At 34.2% G+C, this 24,813-nt stretch overlaps 1 protein-coding gene across 2 annotated transcripts in view; it reads right to left on the bottom strand.

Annotated features, from left to right (window-relative positions):
* Nucleotides 1-24,813, bottom strand: part of CSMD3 (CUB and Sushi multiple domains 3) — a 1,221,727-nt gene that overhangs the window by 385,909 nt on the left and 811,005 nt on the right. For both annotated transcript variants that reach the window (XM_032858445.1, XM_032858446.1), the window contains 3 exons: nt 19,069-19,256; nt 13,781-13,969; nt 3,195-3,311 (listed from right to left, as the gene is read on the bottom strand). In XM_032858445.1, coding sequence (XP_032714336.1) covers nt 3,195-3,311; nt 13,781-13,969; nt 19,069-19,256 — 494 coding nt within the window. The remainder of the gene's footprint in view (nt 1-3,194; nt 3,312-13,780; nt 13,970-19,068; nt 19,257-24,813) is intronic.

Genomic DNA, 24,813 nt, shown 5'->3' with positions numbered 1-24,813 from the left:
TAAGGTTAAGGGGTGAAGAGATTACTGATGGTTTATTTGAAATTTCTTAGATCTTAAATACTTAAATATTTAGATTTGTTCTATTAAGATTTTTATATACCCATAAAGTCTTAGTGATCATGCTTATTTAAGAAAATTCTGTTTGTTGGGGCGCCTGAGTGGCTCAGTGGTTTAAAGCCTCTGCCTTCAGCTCAGGTCATGATCCCAGCATCCTGGGATCAACATCGGGCTCTCTGCTCAGCAGGGAGACTGCTTCCTCCTCTCTTTCTCTGCCTCTCCGCTTAGTCATGATCTCTGTCTGTCAAATAAATAGATAAAATCTTAAAAAAAAAAAAAAAAGAAAATTCTGTCTGTATATGTAAATATAAGTGAAATGTAAATCATTTCAAAATGATCTCACAAAAACTAAAGATAAAAATTAATATGAGAAAATATAAAAGGGTTTAAATATAAAAACCTGAACTGTTCTATGGCTATTGAATCAGGATAAAGGTTAAAGTGTCAATTCAGGGGTAGGTAATTAGTAGAGATGTAAGCAAAATAAACAGCAAACAAAGAAGTAAAAAGCAGGATAATGGAGAGTCATGACGAAGACATATACCTGACAATGAAATATGTAGATATAGGTAGGGAGGAAATGTGGTTTCAGAAAAAGAGTACTTGGTGTGTAGTCATAGGATGTAAATTCAAGTTCTTTGTCCAATCTTCACAGGTACTGTGACTTCCAGTGTAAATAAATAACCTCTAGTGACTTCAGATTCTTGTCTATAAAATGCAAGTAACACCTACACTACTTCACAAGGCATTGGAAAGGTCTACTGATTCTTGATAACATTAACTCTCAAAAAAAAAAAAAAAAGTCTTGCACTGAAGATAGAAAAAAAATCAACAGCATAAATACAGAATTGTAGGATTTGGGCTTACTGTTTTTAAATTAGTGCTATGACATGATGACAAAAAAAGTTAATATGCACAGGCTTCACTAATAGAAATACTTTGTGGAGTTAAATAATGCTATACTGTGTTTTGTGCTGGGAAAATACACTCTAGAAGGCTATTGATATCCCTAGATATCAATACACTGGAATGCATCCAGAGAAAGGTGGTTAGAATGGAAATATCTTACAATAACGAAATGATGGAACTGAGGTGATCTGTCTGGGACAAAAACCAAGGATAAGGGACTGGAGGTAGCAGACATGAAAGGCATGATGGACACAGAGTAGTGACTTGGTACGTTGCAGAGTTATAGTGGAGAAAGAATTAGGTTGTTTTTGTTTGTTTTGTCTAACTCCAGAGGGCAGAACAGGGATGATAGTTGCAGAATAATTTTCAAACAATTACAATCATATAAAAATTGAGCATGTTTTCCCAAGGAATAAGTTTGCCATCAACACAAGTATCAATATCAGGCCAGTTTATTATATTTCTGGAACACTATAGAAAGAAACTGGTGTGCTGGGTGAGGTTGGACTGTATTACCTTGACAATTTCTCCCAACTTTAAGAGATTATCTTTCACATAACTTTGGTTGTACTTTGGAACAGTTGTACTTCCAACAAATTTTGTTGGCTCTTAAAGAAAAGCATCTAAATCTGCATTTCTTGCCATGTAAATACAGATTTAATTAACACTTGCAACCTGTGAAGATGCAAAATCTTAAGTGTTAATTAAACCTCTATTTACATAGCAATCAGTGTGTAGCCCTCCATTTTATTGTATAATACAAGAAAGCTTATTTTAAACTCCATTAATACACTGCACGCTGGAATAATAAGTTGCTCTGGTTAACTTCCAGCAAAGAAGTCTTATATTATGGAGAAGAACAAAAACCACAGTTTAAAGTCTTCTACTTCATCCCTTCTGTTCAATACCAGAATATCCATTTTAACATTTTTTCTTGACAATATTTAATTTCATTATAATAATAACTCCAATATAATCCTCACCCTCAATAAAATGATATATAATTTTAAAAAACTTCATTTGCAGGAATGCAGTGACTTCAAGTGTATTAAACATAAACTTTAATTTTAAAAATTGCAATAGCATCTTTTCCTTGCTAGGATCTTTTAAAACATTTTCTATAGTAAAATCAGTAAGTACGATAGGATCGTAAAAAGTGACAGGAACTATTTAACAGCAAAGCTAAAAGAAAAACTACTTCTCGAAAGTTTTTAAAATGAATAAATTCACTTTTAAAAAAAATTTTTAACCTTTTTTTAAGATTTTATTTATTTAGTTTACAGAGAGAGAGAGATCACACTTTGGCGGAGGCAGGCAGAGAGAGGGGGAAGCACGCTCCCTGCTGAGCAGAAAGCTCAATGCAGGGCTTGATCCCAGGACCCTGAGATCATGACCTAAGCTGAAGGCAGAGGCTTAACTCAGTGAGCCACCCAGGTGCCCCTTAAATTCACTCTTTTTAAAAGATTAGCACATAGAGATTTTTAGGTGAATAATTTTAATCCATTTTTGTTTTGATATGTTGGGATGACCATTTTCCCACTAAGGTGTTGCCTTAATCACTTCTATTGCTCATTTATTAGTTTGGTTGTATATCACATGAATGAACCGTATTTAGTTCTACAGGCCCTTTCATTTAGTTGTTTAAAAGACATTTATTAACATCTACCCCACGCACAGTGTAATTTTATACTCTCAGTCAATTACGTGAGATATATCTGCAGTTCTGATAGAAAACCAAGACATGAGTATTTTTGGATGGTATACATTCATATGAAGAATATAATTATAATAAATAATCACAAACATGTTAAAAGCAATGTATATAAATATGTGTGCTTTACAATTGGCTTAGCACTTCAAATCATCTTCTTATTCTTTTATGAACTTTTGAAATCAACCTCTTAACATTAATACTGGAGACAAAAAGCCATCCTGTTTGAGATTTTGTTGATATGAAAATTCCACACAACGTTACTTTAATACATCAAAGGAAAACAAATATCTTTTGCATTACCATTCTGTTAAAAAACATAAGCATATTATAATACTATGGAAAAGTAAATATAATCCTCTCCTGCTGTTACTCAGACTGGATTTTGTGTTAGCGTATTTTAGTACTGATCTGTTTTTGCTCATGCAAAATGACATTGTAAAGGACAATGAAATAAAAAATAGATGCAATGAAAATTCAGAGGATAATCCAATTATCATTGCATGAGGCAAATTACCTTTTCCATGAGTTACATCAACAGTCCATGTACAATTCAGAGAATTTGGATAAAATTCCGGGTAACCAGGTGATAAGATTGTTCCACTAGGCCCTCGAACATCTCCTCCACATAAAGCTGAAAATACAAAGAAGTACAGTCATATGATCATAGTTAGAGAGGCAGTGGCTGAACAAATCTCTCCTCTCTTGAAATAGAATGAATCTGATTTTCTTTGCTTAAGCTACTTCTTGGTAATAATAGGAGTTTGTAACAGACCTCCTCCAATACTAGGAAGTGGTTTCATCCACTGCAGCCCTAGAGAAGAAATAGGTATGTAACAGCCTCTGAGAATTAGCTGCACGATAACGCAGCTCATCTTCCCACATTTGAATTTGAAGTACATACTTATCTTATACATTTCTAATTGTAAGTAACATTTGCATAAATTGGTCATAAATTAAACATGAGTAATTAATTGTTTAGTAGCTCCTCTTTTATTAAGCTTTAAGAAAATGAATTGTTAATTATACAAAATCATTTCATTTAGATTCCTAAAGGGGTATGTGTCATTCCACATATAATTCTTTTTTTTTTAAGATTTTATTTATTTATTTGACAGAGAGATAGATCACAAGTAGGCAGAGAGGCAGGCAGAGAGAGGGGGAAGCAGGCTCCCTGCTGAGCAGAGAGCCCAATGCAGGGCTCAATCCCAGGACCCTGAGACCATGACCTGAGCCGAAGGCAGAGGCTAAACCTGCTGAGCCACCCAAGTGCCCTGATTATTTTTTTTAATTTAATTTTTTTGTGTGTGTGTGTTCCAAAATTCATTGTGTATGTACCACACCTAGTGCTCCATGCAACACGTGCTTTCCTTAATACCCAGCACCAGGCTCACCCAAACCCCCACCCCACTCCCCTCCAAAACCCTCAGTTTGTTTTTCAGAGTCCACAGTCTCTCATGGTTTGTTTCCTCCTCCGATTTCCCCCAACTCACTTCTCCTCTCCCATCTACCAATGTCCTCTGTGTTATTCCTTATGCTCCACAAGAAAGTGAAACCATATGATAATTGACTCTGCTTGACTTATTTCACTCAGCATAATTTCCTTCAGTCCCTTCTATGTTGATACAAAAGTTGGGTATTCATCCTTTCTGATGGAGGCATAATATTCCATTGTACATATGGACCATATCTTCTTTATCCATTCGTCCGTTGAAGGGCATCTTGGTTCTTTCCACAGTTTGGTGACTGTGGCCATTGCTGCTATGAACATTGGGGTACAGATGGCCCTCCTTTACACTACATCTGTATCTTTGGAGTAAATAGCCAGTAGTGCAATTGCTGGGTCTTGGGTAGCTCTATTTTTAATTTTTTTAAGGATTCTCCCCACTGTTTTCCAAAGTGGCTACACCAACTTGCATTCCCACCAACAGTGTAAGAGGGTTCCCCTTTCTCCACATCCTCTCCAGCACACGTTTTTTACTGTCTTGTGAATTTTGGCCATTCTAACTGGTATAAGGTGGTATCTCAATGGGGTTTTGATTTGAATCTCCCTGATGGCTAATGATGATGAACATTTTTTCATATGTCTGTTAGCCATTTGTATGTCTTCTTTGGAGAAGTATCTGTTCATGTCTTCTGCCCATTTTTTGATGTGATTATCTGTTCTGTGTGTGCTGAGTTTGAGGAGTTCTTAATAAATCCTGGATATTAGCCCTTTGTCTGTAGTGTCATTTGTGAATATCTTCTCCCATTCTGTGGGTTGCCTCTTTGTTTTGTAGACTGTTTCCTTTGCTGTGCAGAAACTTTTTATCTTGATGAAGTCCCAAAAGTTCATTTTTGCTTTTGTCTATACTGCCTGGAGCAATCTACACTTTCAGTGCCATCACGATCAAAATCGCACTGGTATTTTTCAAAGAGCTGGAACAAACAATTCTAAAATTTGTATGGAACCAGAAGAGACCTGGAATTGCCAGGGAAATGTTGAAAAAGAAAAACAAACCTGGGGGCATCATGTTGCCTGATTTCAAGCTTTACTACAAAGCTGTGATCACCAAGACTGCATGGTACTGGCACAAAAACAGACACATAGACCAGTGGAACAGAGTAGAGAGCTCAGATATGGACTCTCAACTCTATGGTCAACTAATCTTTAACAAAGCAGGAAAAAACATACGGTGGAAAAAAGTCTCTTCAATAAATGGTGTGAGGAAAATTGGACAGCTATGTATAGAAGAATGAAACTCAACCATTCACTTACACCATACAAAAAGATAAACTCAAAATGGATAAAAGACCTCAACGTGAGGCAGGAATCTATCAAAATAATAGAGGAGAACATAGGCAGTAACCTCTTCAACATTAGCCACAGCAACTTCTTTCAAGACATGTCCCCAAAGGCAGAGGAAACAAAAGCAAAATGAATTTCATATAATTCTTTTTAAAACAGTGCTTTAAGTGACAAAAAATCTGCAAGGCTGCTTCTGTACTTCTCCATTTCTTTGGAAAATATCAGGAACAGACAGGAATGTTCAAAAAGCTATAACTTTTAAGTAAATACTCTGATATAATAAAAACAAGTATATTTATGAACTAATAACAAATAAATTCAAATTTGATTCAATGTTCATTTTCTTCAGAACAAATCATCATTTACATTGTCTTCGCCCACATTCAAAAAACACCTGGTTCTGCTATAGCAGATAATTTCATCAGTATTAAAAATTAAGGGAAACAAAGATATAGGCAGGTAAGAATGTATATTCTAATGGAAACAGAAAGTTATTGAATGCCTTATTCTATTCCATGTGGAGATGTCAGCTCTCTTGGACATGGCAAAAGCAATAAGAAATACGTGTTGTCTTGTCTGTTCTGATCCCTCACTTCCCCAGAACACAGAAAAGTGAGTTTTCGCCTTCTGCTTTTCCATGATTTCTTCCAAGTAATGATGCTGAGAAGAGTCAAGGCAATTTGGCTACTATTCTACACTGACCTGACTAGAAATAAGTTGTCTGCAATTCCTGTAAGTATTCAAAATGCAGGTTTGAACTTACACATAAACACACACACACACACACACACACATATTTACATTTATACGCAAAATTAAAATCCACTTCTCCCTTTTTTATTTCTTTTACTCCAACCAGGAATAAAAGAAGCTCTTTTACAAATGCCTGTCTGGGAGTTGTCTTATAGATCACCTCCCTAAGACCAAATATAAGACTAAAATAAAGCCATGCTTCTGTTGCAATAATATTAATAACATCACTACATTGCAATAATATGCATGGTTTGCTACTGTAGGCTCCTATTTAGAGTCTGTACAGGGCTTGATTGGCAACTATTATTATTGAAACTCTCAAATGTCCTTTCAATTTTTAAAAAAGTCTCAGTCTGTTTTTGTGATCAGTTGAAGAGCTAGTCATACCGTTTCATTGTACCTTGCTGGTAACGGTGGTGCTAAGTTGATCTGTTTTTACTTCCCTTATAATACATGGTACTTCTTGACAGGGGACTGTTTTTTTTATTAGGCTATATTTATATATATTAATTTATTCCTAATACACTATATTTCATTTTTTTCTCCATTGTGAGAGTCAGACAAAAAAACAACATGGTATGAATTTGTTGAATAAAATGTGATGAGTGAAGATGCTTTACCATTTGAAAGGACTATAGTGCATACAGTTAGAGTAAAACTCAGTGAACAGAAGGACTGAAATTAAGAGAGTTAATTAAACACAGAAAAAAGTTGTGAAATTTTTATTCAGTATGTCAGACATGTGTTCTTATGCATACATGTGCGTAATCAGCATGTGTACAAGTTGTAGAGGGAAAACTCTTCTACATATCAGCATTCTTTTTTTTTTTTTAAGAATATAATGTATTATTCATTTCATGGGTACAGGTCTGTGATCCAGCAGTCTTAGAAAATTCACAGCATTCACCATAGCACATACCATCCCCAATGTCCACCATCCAGCCATCCCATCCCTCCTACCACCCTCCCGTCCAGCAACCCTATTTGTTTCCTGAGATTAAGAGTCTCTTATGGTTTGTCTCCCTCTCTGGTTTCATCTTGTTTCATTTTTCCCTCCCTTCCCCTATGATCCTCTGAAATCATATGATAATTGTCTTTCTCTGATTGACTTATTTCCCTTAGCATAATACCCTTTAGTTCCATCCACTAATGGCAAGATTTCAGGGGGTTTTTGATGGCTGCAAAGTATTCATATATATCTATATATATATCACATATGTGATGTGTGTGTGTATACACAGACATATATATATCACATCTTCTTTCATCTGTTGATGGACATAGGCTTTTTCCATAGTTTGGCTATTGTGGACATTTCAGCATTCTTTTTTTTTTTTTTTTTAAGATTTTATTTATTTATTTGACAGAGAAAGAGAGAGTACAAGCAGGGGCAGTAGTAGGCAGAGGGAGAGAGAGAAGCAGACTCATTGCTGAGCAGGGAGCCTGACATGGGCCTCAAACCCAGGACCCTGGGATTATAACCTGAGCCGAAGACAGATGCTTAACTGACTGAACCACCCAGGTGCCCCTACCCATGGGCATTCTTTTGAATAAAGCTACTCTGTCAAATTTCCCTTCTGTACTTGGAGAATTTCTTGAGAATTTTCTGTCTGCCAACTATACCTATCACATCTGAGTCAAAGGTAGGATGTTAAAGGGACATTTTGCAGATACATGAATAAAGTTAGGTAACTACGAACACATTAAATATTTAGGAAGAATGGTCAATAACTATTATACTATTAATGACCATTTATGTTGTTACTTTGATTATAAGCAGATGATAAATATAGAGTGCATTTTTATGACACAGTGGAGGTTTTTGTTATTTAAGAATATTAGTAGTAGATAAAGGCCTTGAAAGGAAGTGACTTAAAGATAGAATTTCATAGTAAATTATGGGGAAAGAGTGTGATTCTTGTCCTTTTATTTTATTAGGAAGATGAAACTAAAAATAGGAAAATATGTGTGTTTTATATCTTAATAAAAATTGCAACTACTCACTAGTTCTTAGCAAAAGCATAACAATGACTCATATTGAACTTACAGCATGACAATGAATACTTTTATTTTTATTAACTCAATTAACCTCCATAACAACACAATGAGAAAAGTACTGTAATTAATCACAGTTTATAGACGAGAAGGCAAATACAGAGGGAACTCTAGCAGACTAGTTCCAGAGTCTGTGATCTTAAACTGACTCTTAAATCAAGTGTTAATTTTTTTCACAATTTCTACCCAAAAATTATAGCATACTATACTATGATGTCCTTCACTTATGTTTACTTTGTAGCATTCCCCCTCAAATGATCAATCTATATGAAAATTATTAAAGGATATGGGGTGCCTGGGTGGGTCAGTTGGTTGGGCATCCAACTTTTGATTTAGGCTGAGGTCATGATCTCAGGGTCATAAGATCCAGTCCCTACCCCGTATCAGACTTGGAGTCTTCAGAGATTCTCTCTCTCCTTCTACCTCTGCATCTTTCCATACCCACCTGCCCCTCCCCATTTGCACGAGCATGCTCATTCTGTCCCTTTCTCTCTAAATAAAATCTTTAAAAAAAAAATATTCAAACGTGTCATTCATTTTCTCAGAGATTCATTTAATCTTTTCATATTTGAATCATTCTCTTTTTAAGCACCTAACACCTAAATGTGTCAGTATTCTTGTCTTTAATTGATTTATATCTTATGAATTCTCATTTGTCAATGGCTCTGTCTGTAATTGAACCAGTCATCCATCATCAGCAGCCACTGCATCATTTTCATCAACCTTATGAAATCCTTCATCTTTCTAAATAAGATTATTTTACATTGCAAATATTTGGAATTGTGTTTGCTTTATATCACTGGCTTTTTGAACAATCACAAGAAATTACTTACATGTGCATTGATATAATGCATACTGATAAATGCTAATGCAGGCTGGAGTTGGATTAATTTTATAAGTGGTTAATTTATTACTGAATATTCTACCAATCTGACGATGTTTGCTTCCCTCAAAAGTTCCTTCCTATTGGAATGCTTAAAAAGTATTAGAGGAAATCAGCCTATTAGAATCAGTTACGAGAAGACTAAAATATTAAGATGAACAAAAGAAGGTAAATTTTATATGTGAATTTGTTTTTTACTTTAAGATAGAAAATGGAACTCAAATATATTGTAAAAGATACAGTGGTATACAGACTATTAAGAAAATTTTTCTGAAAATACTTTTTTTCACTCGGTTCAACAGAATATGTGGTCATTTATACAGTAAACTTCATTAGAATGAGAGTATCTAAAAAGGATGCCATGGATCTCCTGTCTTTTTTGTATGTCACCTCTTCTGAAGAAATTTCAGTTTATGCCAACAACTTTCCTAATGGATGCCATATGTCTTTAGGGATGCAAACATTTTTGTAACAGATATAATAGGTTTATATGTTCTTATCAATTTTGTATTAAGTAAAACACTAAAGAAAAATTAAGGAGTGATGAAATGTACATGAGATACCCAGTAACTCTCTTTTAGAACAAATAGCTGGCAAAGAAAACATATAAAATGACAGAGACCAGTAGCACAGCAAAGTTACAATGACAGTCCTAAATACGAGTTGAAGGCAATTAACTAGATATACAATGATCTTGATTACTAAGTGCTTTTCTTTTTTTTCCCCCTTCTTGGATTTTTGCCACATATGATCACTACCTTGTCACATGATAAATATCAATTAGAGTTTTAAAATAGTAAAGTCTTCTCAAAAGCCAAACCCTTGAATGTTATTGTCCAGACCTATAAATTTTACGAATAGCAAAATTTTAGCAAACAATAGCAAAATTTTACTTTGCTATTTATAGTAATACACACCTGGCAAGTGCTCAACTCTCTACAACAACAGGCAATTTCTAACCCAATACCCATCAAAATATTTTGAGTACTGCAATGGAGCACAGAAATAGCCATCTACTACAAATCCCATTATGATTTTTTTGTTTGTTTGTTTTTAATCTCAAATTTGTTTTCTTCTATTTCTAGGTCTCCCCAATTTGAACTGTAAACCCATAGGAGAAACCCTTAAGTTCCATGCATCCTTGCTTATTTTGAACTCTTGTATCCTAAACATCAATCTATGTACTCTTTCACTAGGTTATCCTATGGACTCAAATATTTTAAAAAGATAGGCGAAATAGGGAAATTATGAGTTTAAATACATCTAGTTCAACTTTGGGTTCTGCCTCTAATGACTTGAGTGATGCTGAGCTAGTTGTGTAATCTCGTTAGTTCAATTCTCTCTACCTTCCATAAAATGGCTATACTGTTTATCAAACAAAATGGGATAATTTTAGGGTGAAATTGGAGTGCCAAGACAAAAGGTGAAAACGGGCTTATCTTAGGCATTTCAGACTATATGGCCCACCCAACTATCTATCAACTAGGGTAGCTATCTTAATTAACAATGCTTAGTTCCTAAAGGGTTGAGTCATATCAGGCATATGACCTCAAATTTACCCCTAGTACTGATGACAACCACAATTACATCTTCAGTACACAGACAACATCAATTGGCTGTGATTTTTGACCTATATACTACTCTTTTTTTTTTAAGATTTTATTAATTTATTTGGCAGAAAGAAAGAGAGGGAGCTCAAGTAGGGGAAGTAGCAGGCAGAGGGAGAGGGAGAAGCAGGATCAGCAGGAAGCCCTATGTGGGGCTTGATCCCAGGACCCTGGAATCATGACCTGAACTGAAGGCAGACACCTAACTGTCTGAGCTACCCAGGTGCCCCAATGTGTGTTTTAAGAAAATCTCTGATGGGTCAGAAGAGGTCTTTTAAAAAATATATGTTAAAGAAACAAGAAGATCATGTGGTTCTTGACCTCAAGAATATAATAAGGAAAATAAGAAAATGAGTATAACTGTTATCTACTCCACTAGTTCAAGGAGAATATAAATAGTGCTTTTTCATGTTCAATAATATTTCTTTAGTGCCTCTATAGTAAAATTAATGAATATTGATTTAGTGAATAAAAAGGTGGTTATAAGTTAGCAAAAGATGCTATAACAAGCAAAGAGCTACAGGGTCTAAGAAAAGTAGAGATTTTGGGCGCCTGGGTGGCTCAGTGAGTTAAAGCCTCTGCCTTCGGCTCAGGTCATGATCCCGGGTCCTCATATTGAGCCCCGCACTGGGCTCTCTGCCTAGCAGGGAGCCTGCTTCCCTCCCTCTCTCTCTGCCTCCTGCTCTGCCTACTTGTGATCTCTCTCTCTCTCTGTCAAATACATAAATTTTTAAAAAGGGAAAAAAAAAGAAAAGTAGAGATTTTGCCCCAGATGCTTTATCCAGGGAAAGCATAATGAGTCAACAACTTTTAAAAATTGACTAAGATTTTGATTCAGGTGAGGTTGAGGTGGAGGACTTTCTAGTGTGAGGGGAATAAAAAGATGAATGAAGACAAAGGACAAGAAACTATATATGTAAAATAAAAATATAATAAGCATTCCCAAAAGACTGGGAAGTACGTTTCATTTATTCTTTCATTCAATACAAATTTATTGAGTACCAGCTGTGTGACAGGATCTGCTCTTGGCACTGAGGACATAATAGTAAACTTAACAAAGTTCCTGCCATATAGAACTGACATCCTGGTAGAAAAGTGAACAGTAAATATATAAAGGTATTAGGGAGTGGAAAATACTATAAGGAAAAGCATAAGTGGTATGAGAAGTGTTACTCTGTCACAAAAGATAGGGTATCAGGGGTGCCTATGTGGCTTAGTAGGTTAAGGGTGGGACTCTTGGTTTCAGCTCAGGTCATGATCTCATGGGTCATGAGACTGAGCCTGCATTGAACTCCAAGCTTAGCATGGAGTCTGCTTAAGTTTCCTTCTCTCTCTCTCTCTCTCTCTCTCTTTCTCTCTCTCTTTGCCCCTCTCCCTGCTTGCATGCACACACTGTCTTTCTCTCTCTCAAAATAAATAATTTTTTTAAAGTGCAAAATAAAAAAAGATCAAATTTACTAAATAGCACAGAATCTAACTGAACCATTTCTGACTTGAGGTTCAAGCTTCCTTGGTCAATAGTGAAACAAGATGAATTTAAATACTCAGAAACCTAAGTATACAGAAAAGAGAACTGAATTCAAAGTACTCCTTCCATCTGACAGAACTGGTAGCAAAAAGGATAATATATCATCTTTCAGTCACATATTCCAAGTAGCACAGAATATCCATTAACTAAACAGCTATACACCAACACTATCTGTAGTTTCAACAAGAAATGGATGGACATATGACCTGGACAAGGATAATTGTAATGGGCTGTTCTCCTTTACTACACTAACTGGTTCAGGTATGGACTAATCAGAAAAGTTTCCTGTGATTTTTCTACTTGGAACATGGAAGAACCCTAATTCTTATCTGAACCTGGAAATATGAGACTATAAGTCCATATGTTCCTACGAGTGTATTCTCCACTGCCTGGTGGAGAACCAGCCTGGCTGCAATTAAGAGAATTATGTCAAGACACAGAGAAAAGCCTAGGTAGAAAATGGATAGAGCCTTTAAAAGGTTTGAGTTCATGTTATAATTAGCAATGAGAAGTACACCACCCCTGCCTTTTCTAAGATTTGAATAAACAACAAATTCCTCTTTTATTTTTTAAAACCAGTTACAGCTGGGATTCTATCACTTTCAATCGCAAGAATGCTGACTATTATAAATAGTATTGTACCACATACAAGGAAGATGTGCTGATGATTCCTTTAAACCTTGTTATAAAAACAAATTGGCCTGAAGCTGAAAAAATGATGGCAATGACAGTATTTGAAAAATTAATCATAACATGGTCTTCCACTTTGAACAAGAATAAGTGCAGAACTTGGAAATAGTGTTATAACTAAAAAGTAAAGCCCAGGATTAGATAATGCATAGACTTACATTGTGTGTGTTTTTTGATAAAGCAAGTATGAAAGCACTATTCAAACTTAGGGAAGCAGTTTTTCCCACTGTATTTTCACATGAGTTTTCTGAAAAATGAAGGGTTTCTGACTTACTTTCCATTGAAACAAAGAAGAGGTAAGGACACTGGTAGAATATTCATCACAACCAAGAATTTGCCACCACAGGACCATCTGGGCACGTTGTCATAGTGCTATGTAGGTAGAATTTGGACTGATACATTTTGCCTTTCAATTTTGGAGGTAATGTTCTCTCCCTTCTGTGCATTCCTTGATACCAGTTTGACATTTTTCAATCCTGCTTTGTCAAAGGTCCAAGTACACAATATGCACTTAAAATGGTTACCTCAGCACATTTTGAAAATATAGGTACCATCTTTAGGCATACGGTAAGTTTGGCTGGTTGTCAATCTTTTTTTTTTTCTTTTTGAAGTATTATTGACATATAATACATTTTTAAATTTTCTTTATTAATGGCCTAATAAGAAAATTACCAAAATTCAAGACAACCTTAAAATATGAAATATTTATAGTTGTATTAAGCCTCACATTTTATAAATACTACATTAACTTCTTTTTGGTTTACAAATCAGCTTATTTGCAAATTGAATTCATTCTTACCATCACAGGTTGGGAGTGGATGACTCCACCAGTGGTTTTTTTCACACAGAAGAGGCTCTTCATGGCTCAGCCTGTATCCTGGATCACAACTAAAGGAAACCGTAGAACCTATGGAGAAATCGTGACCGTAGCGACGGCCGTGTACAGGAATGCCAGGGTCCAAGCAAGAATAAGTGTTCACTGTAACACCTAGAAAACAAAGAGAATATGATAGAGAGTAAGTTTGATGGATTCAAATTTGCCAAAATTGATTCTTATTTCTTGAAAGGACTGTGAGTTATGATTTTCAGAAATAAATTAATGTGCCCATAGCTTTATTTAAACAATCAACAATTGTCTAACAAATTTGTTTTGACATTTTTTACTCACAAAGCCCATGTTCAGATCACTTAGTTATGTAAGAACCTGATGAAAATATATAATTATCTATCAAACTTTATACTGGTATGATTTATATAGATAAAGGGGCACCTGGGTGGCTGAGTCAGTTAAGTGGCTGACTTTTGACTTTGGCTCAGGTCATGATCTCAGGGTCCTGGGATCAAGCCTCAGGTCAGGCTCTGGGCTCAATGGGGAGTCTGCTTGGGATTCTCTCCCTCCCTTTTCCTCTACCCCGCCCCTTGTTCTCTCTCTCTCTCTCTAAAGTAAATAAATCTTTAAAAAACTGTGTAGGTATAAACATGTACGGATATATGAAAGCATGAGTGTCAGCACCTTTCTAAGTAAAAGAGTACAACTACTCTAGTGGCTACTTGTCGGGATTTTCAACAGTCTGCCCTGTACCTGGTGTCTCCTGATGATAACCTTCCTTGTGACTTATAATGTCTAGCTGAAACCACACCATGACAATGCTTTTCCCTTAATAACAGGTGGTTTCCCAACATTGGCCCTGTTGGGTTTTTCTTTGCGCTGGGGCTGTCCTGTGCTTTGCAGTACATTTACCAGCATTCCTGACCTCTACCTTCTAGGGTCATGACAACCAAGTCTCCAGAAACTGCCAAATGTTCCCTGGGATGCAAAACACCCTAAGTTAAGAACTGATGTATAAGGTAAAATAAATAATTACCTTCCTCTTCCTAAATGAAAAGCTTAAGCAATGAATTACTGTTGTTTTTATATTCCAAAAATATAATATTCGCATTTTCAAATTATATCTGAGTAAATCACATTCACAAGAGAAAGTATTTATTTGTATTTGCTATCCAATTTTAAAACAAAGCTAAACAAAATACTAAAATCATTGTAGTTCAATTTGTAAAGAGACAAATTATACATTTTTAAATATATTTATCAAACATATCCATTTCATTTAAGTGTTATTTTTAATTAGAAACTAAAAAATAACAAAATCTTATCTTCAACACAATTACTTTTTTTTTTTTATTTTTTTTTTCATCACAATTACTTCAATGTGCTATATTCTTCTTCTCAATGTGACCATTTGTCTTCTAGGTATCCAAGGCTTTGAGATCCTCGTTCATCTTTGAATCCCTCTCATATTGTCTTTTTCCCCCCACAAAATATGTCTGAAATCTGTCCTCATTGAAAAGCACCATGTCATTTATTACTTCTCTTACCCTACCCAAGGCCTTCATCACTTCAATTCTGTAATACAAACAATGATGTCTGCATTCTCTTTAGTATCCTTCATCTCCAATCTATCTTGGATATAGTTTTGGACACATATATCCCTAAAATATGTTATTTCATTGTTTTTGTACCCTACTTTTCATGGCACCAAGTTCAAAGTTATCACCTAGAGATTTAAGACTTCCACTATTTCTCAGTAGTCATCTCTACTACCAGTCAAGTTAAGTTTCCTTATTAGTTTTATATTTTATTTCACTGCCACAAATACACTCAATCAACCCTTTAATTTATAAAATATTCTCAATTTTTATCAGACAAGCTTAGATGCCCTCTCCTTCAAGTCATGATGCTTGGCCCATAAATAACTTTTCTTTATTCCAAACTTTTATTTTGTTAGTGAAATCTTAAGAAATCAGGGAAGTGTGGGCTTGAAGAAGTCAAATAAAATGTAAATCATGGTAAAAACAAAATCAAACAAATGTAATCCTCCAAAAGTGATTTTAATAGTTTCAGATTATTCAGAGTAAAGGTCAGTGAATAGTAGTACAAGGTTAGTCATTCCATTTGTCCTTGTCTCTTCAACTGACAGATAATGATTTTCATCTCTCTTACTGTACTGTATCCATATAGCAGTCACAGAATGAGTCTGGGGATATTTCATAATTATTGACAAGCAAATAAATCAAGGCAATGGAAATGCTTTTATTCCTCTACATCTCCCATATGTGTATTTAAATACAACAACCATTATTCAAATAGTACATTCTCTTGAATGTCTTCCATTTCCCACAGTTGGAAAAAAAATGTATATATATACACACACACACACACACACACACACACACATGCATACAAGAATTATGTCTTTGGAGATGGGTATCTGTGTCTACAAATTTGTTCCATATCCATTTATAATTTTATTATTTTATATATTATTTACATTTCCAAGAAGACAACTATATTTGTATTTAAAAAAGCACAATATAATAAACAGAACTTTTTCTTGGGAGGGGGAGGGGAAAATAATTGTACTGAAACAAAAAATGGGTTATGTTCCTAAATTCTAGTCCATGTTGTTATTATTATTATTTCTAATATATTTTGAAAACTATGAATCTTATGTCATTGGTATGGTTTTTGCAATCTCCGTGTTTTGAGAGAAATTCGAGTTGGGTAAATAGCACTCCAGCAAAGGGTTGCAATGAAAATCTGGAGTGCAAGCACTGGTAGCCATGCAAATAATCCTTCCCATCACATTTTGGTCTCCCAGAAAAATCAAGTTTTCTTTTTTAATGGATTTAATTTGGAAAAAAAAAATAGAAATTCACTAAATACCAAGTTCATATTTAAAGTTTTAATTAGTATAATAATTAAAATTTAATTCTACTGATTTTGGGGTTTGTGAATGGCTCATTTAAAAAAAGATAGTTTGGTTACCTCCAGCTGGGGAATTCACTAAGTAACAATAATAAAAAAGAGGTCTTTGCTTCTTTGTGTTCCTGAAAAGAAGGGGCTTGTGATGTTAGAGATTATTTCACAGTAGTAATCAAACCATAATACTAAATAGAATAAAAATGAGAGGAAGCAATCTCTTATCATTGAATTTAAATAGAACTTTACTACCTTTGGGCCAGATTTGACCCAAACCAACATTCAGTGTGTCTTTGATCAACCACAGCCTCTCTACCTCTCAGCCTCCACTCTGCCTTTTTCATCATTAGCCTCCAATGGTAACTTCCACCATTACCAAAAGTCTATGGGTGACAAGCTCTCTGACTGTGACAAAGACGCTCTGTCTTGAATAAACTTAGGCTCCTCTGAATCCTTTTAACTGGACCTCAGCTGTAGCCCATATAGTCCAGTTTTAGCAGCAATTCTTCTGGGTCAGTTTACTGGAAGTCCTCCTCCCTTGATATCTACTCAAATTCCTTATTCCCCACCCTCAATATCTTTTCATTCTAGCCTGCCTTCAGCAAAAATCCTGCCTGGTGGCTTTAGTTGATTCCCCCTACCTCTAATCTTCTGCTCCTCTTAGCAATTTCCCATCCACTGATTCTGCCGCCCTTGACCCCCAGCACTCTGCTCCTTGGCTATAAAGTCCCACTTGTAGTCAAGAGTTGAGCTCAATCCTTCTCCCTTTATAGGAAACCCCATTATAGTAAAAGACTGATCTATTGTTTTAAAAAGTGTCTGAATAATATATTTTATAATAGATACATTTGAGCTTACTTCTCATTTTAATTCCTCATCTGATTAGTTTTCAAAAAAAATATGAGCTATCATTCAATGATTACTTACTGCATGTTAACTATTATAAAAACACATTGCATGTGTGATTTTACTTATTTCTTAAAATTGTCCTATGTCTGACATGTGATCAAGACCACACACCTTGGTTGGAGTGGGACTGAATGTGATTTGTTAGGTATAGAATATAGCAGTGGATTAAAGGAAAAGTGCCTGCCCTTCTATAACATATTGATAAAAATTAATTGCTGATAAGAATTAATTTTGAAATACACTGCAAAAAATGACTACCTTGACTCAACTTCAACACATACATGTTAAACTAAAAATCTCAATTAAGGCCTTTCAGTTCGTTTGAATTCCTCAGTATGTGTTAATCCTCTTGTTATATTTTACAATAATGTTTAGGAAATATACCCCCATGCCATAAAGCACTAACTAAAAAGAGAAGTTAATATAATTAAATAATATTATAGACAATACAATCTTTAAGAGAGTAATGAATATATGTTTATTACGGTTTTAAAAGCCCATGAGCCCATTGATCAAATCTATTGAAAAGATACCAAATATGGAATATAAAGTTATAAATTTCAAATGCAGAAATTTTTCTTGAGGGGGCAAAGGGTGTAGGAGACTTGAATATAAGAAGTGATTTACTACCTAACTGTACTTGATATAAAGATGTCTTGCAGTAAACCTCTTAAATGTGCTATTAGATCCATTTCATCAAAACTGCTTTTCATGCAAAGATACATCTCAACGTACATTGAGATGCAAATGCATATGTGCATGAGTTTATATCTATACGTCAAATACAATATGCCTATACATGTATAAGTATGCCAAATGTTTGTAAATAAAAAACTTGTTTCTATGTATACACCAGAATCAGATTATTTTTAAATATCAGATGTATTTTAGATTTGTTTTAAATAAAACTATAACCTTTTAAGTGAGATTATTATAAGCACCTGGGTGACTCAGTGGGTTAAAGCCTCTGCCTTCGGCTCAGGTCATGATCCCAAAGCCCTGGGATCGAGTCCCACATCAGGCTCTCTGCATAGCAGGGAGCCTGCTTCACTTCCTCTCTCTCTGCCTGCCTCTCTGCCTACTTGTGATCTCTGTCAAATAAATTTAAAAAACAAAACAAAACAAAACAAAAACACAAAAAAACTACTATATCAACTCATTGTTTAAAATTTGTTGTCTGCTACTTCTGAGATTTCCTTAGTATTTCCTTTCGTGATGTTGTTAGATAGATATTGTTGAAAATCTTTTGCAGAATTTACTAAAACACATACCTTGCAAAACGTTAGCATTGTCATCAGTCAAGAAATTTTATCTTCTTAATAAATCTTGGAGTTCTTAATAAATCTTAATAAATCTTGATATAATTATAATACCAAATGTAGGGAAAAGAGAATAGGGAATATTTTGTCTTTACTTACTTTCATAATGAATCTTGAAACCATTATTAGAACGGCTGTTGTCTGTTGTAAATAGAAGGTATATAAAATTACTGCTACTGAATAGAAACTGGGGCACTTGTGTACCATTGTAGGATCCAAGCAAGGGTGACAGAAGATTTGGTCCATCATGTACTTCCAGAACATCATAATTCAGTTCAGTCTGAAATCTAGGATTAAGAGACACATGTGAAAATATATTTATTTATTAGGATAACATTATAAGAGAAATAATAATTTAGATTGCTATTTAAATGACTAAACTTTTTATAATTTTTATATTATAAGAAAAATTATATTATAATTTTTCTTTAGCTTACCTAATATTATACATATCATCTAAGACCTCATCATGTGCAAATACCTAAGTTGTAAGCTCTTACTCTTGTGGAAAATTATCATTAAAGAGGTATGTATATATATTTGTTGTTTATAAATAAGATTTCTTTCAAATATGGAGTATCTTCAGTAAACAAGTGGTTTTTTCATTAACCAAGCATTTTGGGAGTCACCTTTCTTTTACCTTCTTCATTTTATGGAAAACTATGTGATTCATATTTATCTTTAATCTGTTAATCAGATTCTCATCTTACTTATATATATATATTTCAAATCTGACTTCTGCTTTATAATGTGGTCTTTTTTTTTTTTTTTTTTTGACAAATCTACTTTGGCCATTAAAAACTTGGTACAGTTTCATTTCAAAACAGTGATCCTAATTATAAGTAGGTAATGATAATAACAATGATGTAGTTGATGTTCACTAAGTGCTTGCTCTGATAAATATTTTATCTATATTCATTTATCCAAAGCTCATACTAACCCTGTAAGTTAGCACCTATTATCATACTCATTTTTCAGATAAGAAAACTGAGGCCTGAAGAACTTAAGTAGTTCAAATCAAGTCTTTCCATCCCTAAGCACTATACTATGCTATGCTATGCTGGCTGGTTTTATTTTTAGATTTTTGGTGGTAGTTACTGCTAATGTTTTCAATTCTCTTAAAAGATGCATATTTTATAAATGCAGTCAACACAAAGCCACTTTTAACATGCATAAATATTATTAATGAAATAGCATTTTAAATGCTATTTAAAAAATGCAATTGAAGTATTTTTCAATCTGTACCACTTTTATACCCTGTTAAGCAATATACTTATTAAAATGAATGAATTTCATAAGCTTATCTTGGTTTTTATTTTGCAATATGGAATACATTGCATTGGTCTAAAAATAACTTTTCCAAAAATAAAATTTAGAATAGGAAATCTATAGGAACACATTATGTCCTTTGTCAATAATCAGACAATTGTACATTGTGAATCCATTATTTGGTTGTTTTGTAGTCAGTCTATTGTAGTATTAAAATTGGAGTTTTACTTGGATAGTCAGCTGATAATAATCAAATTAAAATGCACAGAAGAGTCAGAGATTACTTTGAATTGAAATATAAAGAGACAATTCTTAATAGAATAGCAACATTAACGGGTGTTATAGAGAACACTGTTCAGTAGGAGTGAACCCTTAAAAAGAAAATGATCACAGATTTGCCCTAAGGAACTATAAAAATACATTAGAGTAACAAGGGAAATGAACTAGGTTTACACGATAATTTTAATTTCTTTCATTTTGTGTTTCAAGATAGTTATATACATCTCTCATAAACTGCCTCAATCTAGTATTCATTTGTTTATGACATTAAATTAATTGTTTATCATAAACAAATGCTGTGGAACCACTAGATGATATTAAAAATGAAATTGAGCCTAATCTTACTCAGTTTTTGTTGTCTTTTAAAAACATTCTTGATGTAATCCAAAGTCATTCTGACCAAATCGAAATAGTCCTCATTAATTTAAAAGTTAAAAAAAAAGTGGCTATCTGGAAGAGTGATACTGATAGTTATAGTCTAGGAGTTGAGGACAGGAAAAGGGATAAAAGGATGGGCTTAGGATGATTAATAGTAAATGAGTTCATTTAGAAACTGCCAAATATTGAGAAAATTGAGAAACTGTTGGAAGAAACAAAGCAAAATTCCTCTGCAGCTCTGAAAATAAGACTTGTAAACTTTTCAGCTATGTAAGAGATAAGCAGTTTAAAAACTACATATGTTCTTTGGCATTATTATTTTGCTTTGTGTTTGATAGGAAATTCAATTTCTTCAGATTTCATTGACTTAAGGTATTTGAGACTATTTCAAGGAGCCAAATAGTGGCTAACATATTTGTGATGTTTTTTAGGTTTTGTTTGTTTTTGTTTTTGTTTTTTACCCCTGTAGATTAAATCTAGTCAACTGTTATATTTGAGAATATAAAAAGTGGCTATGCTATCATCTTCATTATAGTATATTATAGATGATATATGCTATCATTATAGATGATATATGCTATCATCTTCATTTTAGTATTTACTTAAAATTTCATTTTAACCCAATTAGTTTAAATTATTCCTGGGTACAAGAAAACAAGTGACATAATTCAGTAATAAACACAATTCATTATTTGGAACCAAATTCTATGAAAAAGTATTCTTAGAATGACAGAAACTATTAAAGAGCTGGCAACCAGTGTTCTTACAGGAGCTTGGTTGGAAATCAGAAGGGAATTATGTTTTTCAAGACATAATTCTTATTCAATACTTCAGAGAGGATATCTTGTTTCTCAAAACAATCTTAAAAGGGAAATGAAACACAAAGATATTATAGGGTCAGTAAACAAAGAAGTGATAGATGTGCATATTTCTAATTTCAAGGTGATTATTTTATGCTTCTAACCTAATGGATAAACCTCGTGTTTATTTTTTAACTTGAGCAAGTTCCTTGCTCACTGCTTTGTGATTGAGCTACTCCTAACCATGTGATGGCTCTTTAAGAGGTGTATTATTTTAAAGGAATCAATTTTCTGACAAAACACATGGGATATGGACAAGCCTAAAGCAAAATCTCATACCCTTAAAGGATCTTTAGAAAAGAAGAAATGTAGGAGGGGATTTATATAACTTTCCTTTCAAATAGCTCCAACTCAAGAATCTTATGGGTGTGTGTGTGTGTTATGTGTGTGTATATAGGAGGGAAAGGTAGATAGAGGACTCAAGCCCCCAAACTTTTCCGTTTAGAACATTTTTTTAAGAACAGAGACTTCATTAATTTTAGTTATATAAAGTAGAATTCAAAAGAAATATACTGATATAACTATGCCCTGTCTATTCTAAAATAGTGAAAATAACATCAATATAATTCTTAATATATTTCTAACTCTTGATTGTTCCCGTTTGAGTTAATTAAGGAATAGTTTCATATATACGTGTGTGTGCATACATACACACATCAGTATCATTGGTATCAAGGAAGTGAAGGAGGTTCATAATTTGCTTCAGAGGGTGACTTAGGGATTAAGAAAAGAGGCACAGTTGACAAGTCTGGCTCAGTGGTGCTCACGGGAAGAAGACAAAATCTTTGGACTCTGGGAATCATTTCTCACTGCAGGCCTGTTCTGGCTGACCTACAGAACTGTTTATTGTTGCTGTGCACAAAACCTAGCATTGAAAATCACTTTTCAGTGTGACTCTTGCTTACATCCTAACTTAAAGGATTTGTGTCACAGTAAGCAGATAAGAGAATAAGAAAGTAGCAGCGTAAAAAGTGCTAAGTAACGATATTTATCAAAATTAAATTGGATTTTTGTCTAGTTAACTGGCATTACAGTTTATAAAAATTGCTGAGTTTTGTTTGTTTGTTTGTTTGTTTAATCAGAAAGGGAAGTCTGGGATGGTTTAACTTAGAATACAGGCTATAGAATGTACATTAATTCACTTTGGAGAATTCTGAAGATATCTGCCCACGATCAGCAAGCAGCAAAGAGGCCCATGTAACTGCCTATTAGTAGGGATAGAACATACATGTTAAAAACTTTGGACAGAGAAAAATGTGTCTTCAGACAGAAGTATAAAATCAAAAGTCACAAGTGCGGTGCTATGAATGATAAGCACTGCTTTGCAATCTGCTTCTCAAGTTGGCAACTCTAGATCGCCTACTTAGGGCTCAAAGATATCATGTGTTATTTATTTATTTCATGATGGTTAATGACTCTCATTAGCAAACCAGGAGATGCTTTTCATAAAATAATGCACTTTGTGTTAATAAAACTTAAACTAATTTTCTAGTGATACCATTTTATGCTTATGTGTGGCTTTAAATTGAATATAAAATAATGAAAATAAGCTATTTTTAAAGTTGTCTACCCCTGGAGTCAGCTGGGAGGTGGAGGAAGAGTGAATTCTTAGGAGAACATTAATCTTTGATTAAGGGAAAAAATCTAAATTTGAAGGTTTGTAAAGAAAAACAAAATCCACCGCCAGTCCCAACCCCCAACATCACCCACTTGGAAGCTCACAGAAACAAACAGTTAAATTGCTCTGCATAATAAAGTAAGAGTAGAAGTTTATCCTGCTTTATACTGGAAGGAGTACTGAGAGGTAGAAGAAGAAGGGTTGAAGATCCTGGGTGTGGACAAGGCCAGAGGCAGTGAAGAGTCTGGGATAAGAGAGGGCACTGGAGAGATACACACAATCATTCCTGAGATGGGGATTACCAGGAAAAATTTAAGACAGTGCAGTAATCCTCTTTGGTTATCCCCTGTATTAAGGTTTTTGTGAGAAGGAAGGACAGTGATACAAATAAGGAGCAGTATAAGGAGTTGAGGGAGGGTAGCAGCCTCCAGAGCTCACAAGTGAGATGAGGCTAAGAGCAGGATTTCAGAGCCAGAAGTAAACAAATGCAGCCCAGAAGTTCTGAAATTTAAGGAGAGCCCACACTTTCCTCTGCATATAAGATGAGGCTCAAGTATTTTTATTTAGATATTGAAGGGTAATGATATGGTAAGAAATATATGGGTGACAGATGTTATAAACTATGGGAGTGTAATAAATTTTCGATTGTCTTAACACCATAATACCTCATACAGAATAATGTTATGTCCAAAACAGGAAGTATTAAAATTATGTACTTGTACCTATAATAATGTACTTATTTAAGATGAATCAGTTATGATAGAAAAATATGCTAATCCTTCAAGTGTGATGCTAAATTTAACAAATTAAATATGCAATAAATTTCTCATTGACATGAATAAATATAATTTTTTAAATTATTAAATGATATAATCAATATTATTATGTTATATTACATAATCCAAACCAAATAGAATTAAATTAAGTTTGGTTAATTTGGGTCCCACATTCATGGAACACTGTTATTTGATGAAGATTTTATTCTGAATACATCATATGCTTTTCACTAAAACTGCTATGGCAACACAGGCTATATCATTGAATAAACGGTATGATTTCAACATCAAAACAAAAAACTCTGCCAAAGTATTCTAAATATAAACTTAAAAAAATGTGTAAGTCATTGTTATGGGCTGAATTATATCCCTCTAAAATTCATATGTGAAGTCCTAACGCCTAATACCTCAGAATGTGCCTATATTTAAAGAAGTGTCCTTTAAAGATATAATTAAGGTAAAATGAGAACATACAGGTGGTCCAGCATGACTGATCTCCTTATAAGAAGAGAAAATTCAGCAACAGACACACACTGAGAGAAGACCAGGTGAAGACATAGGGAGAAGACAGCCAACTACAAGTCAAAGAAAAAGGCCTCAGAAGAAACAATCCTGTTGACACCTTCCTTGATCTCAGACGTCCAACCTCCTGAACTGTGAGGAA

The sequence above is a fragment of the Lontra canadensis genome, unplaced genomic scaffold (genome assembly GCF_010015895.1).
Source record: "Lontra canadensis isolate GAN:19392208 unplaced genomic scaffold, GSC_riverotter_1.0 scaffold15, whole genome shotgun sequence".
Taxonomy (NCBI): domain Eukaryota; kingdom Metazoa; phylum Chordata; class Mammalia; order Carnivora; family Mustelidae; genus Lontra; species Lontra canadensis.
This window is presented reverse-complemented; position numbering and strand designations above follow the sequence as displayed.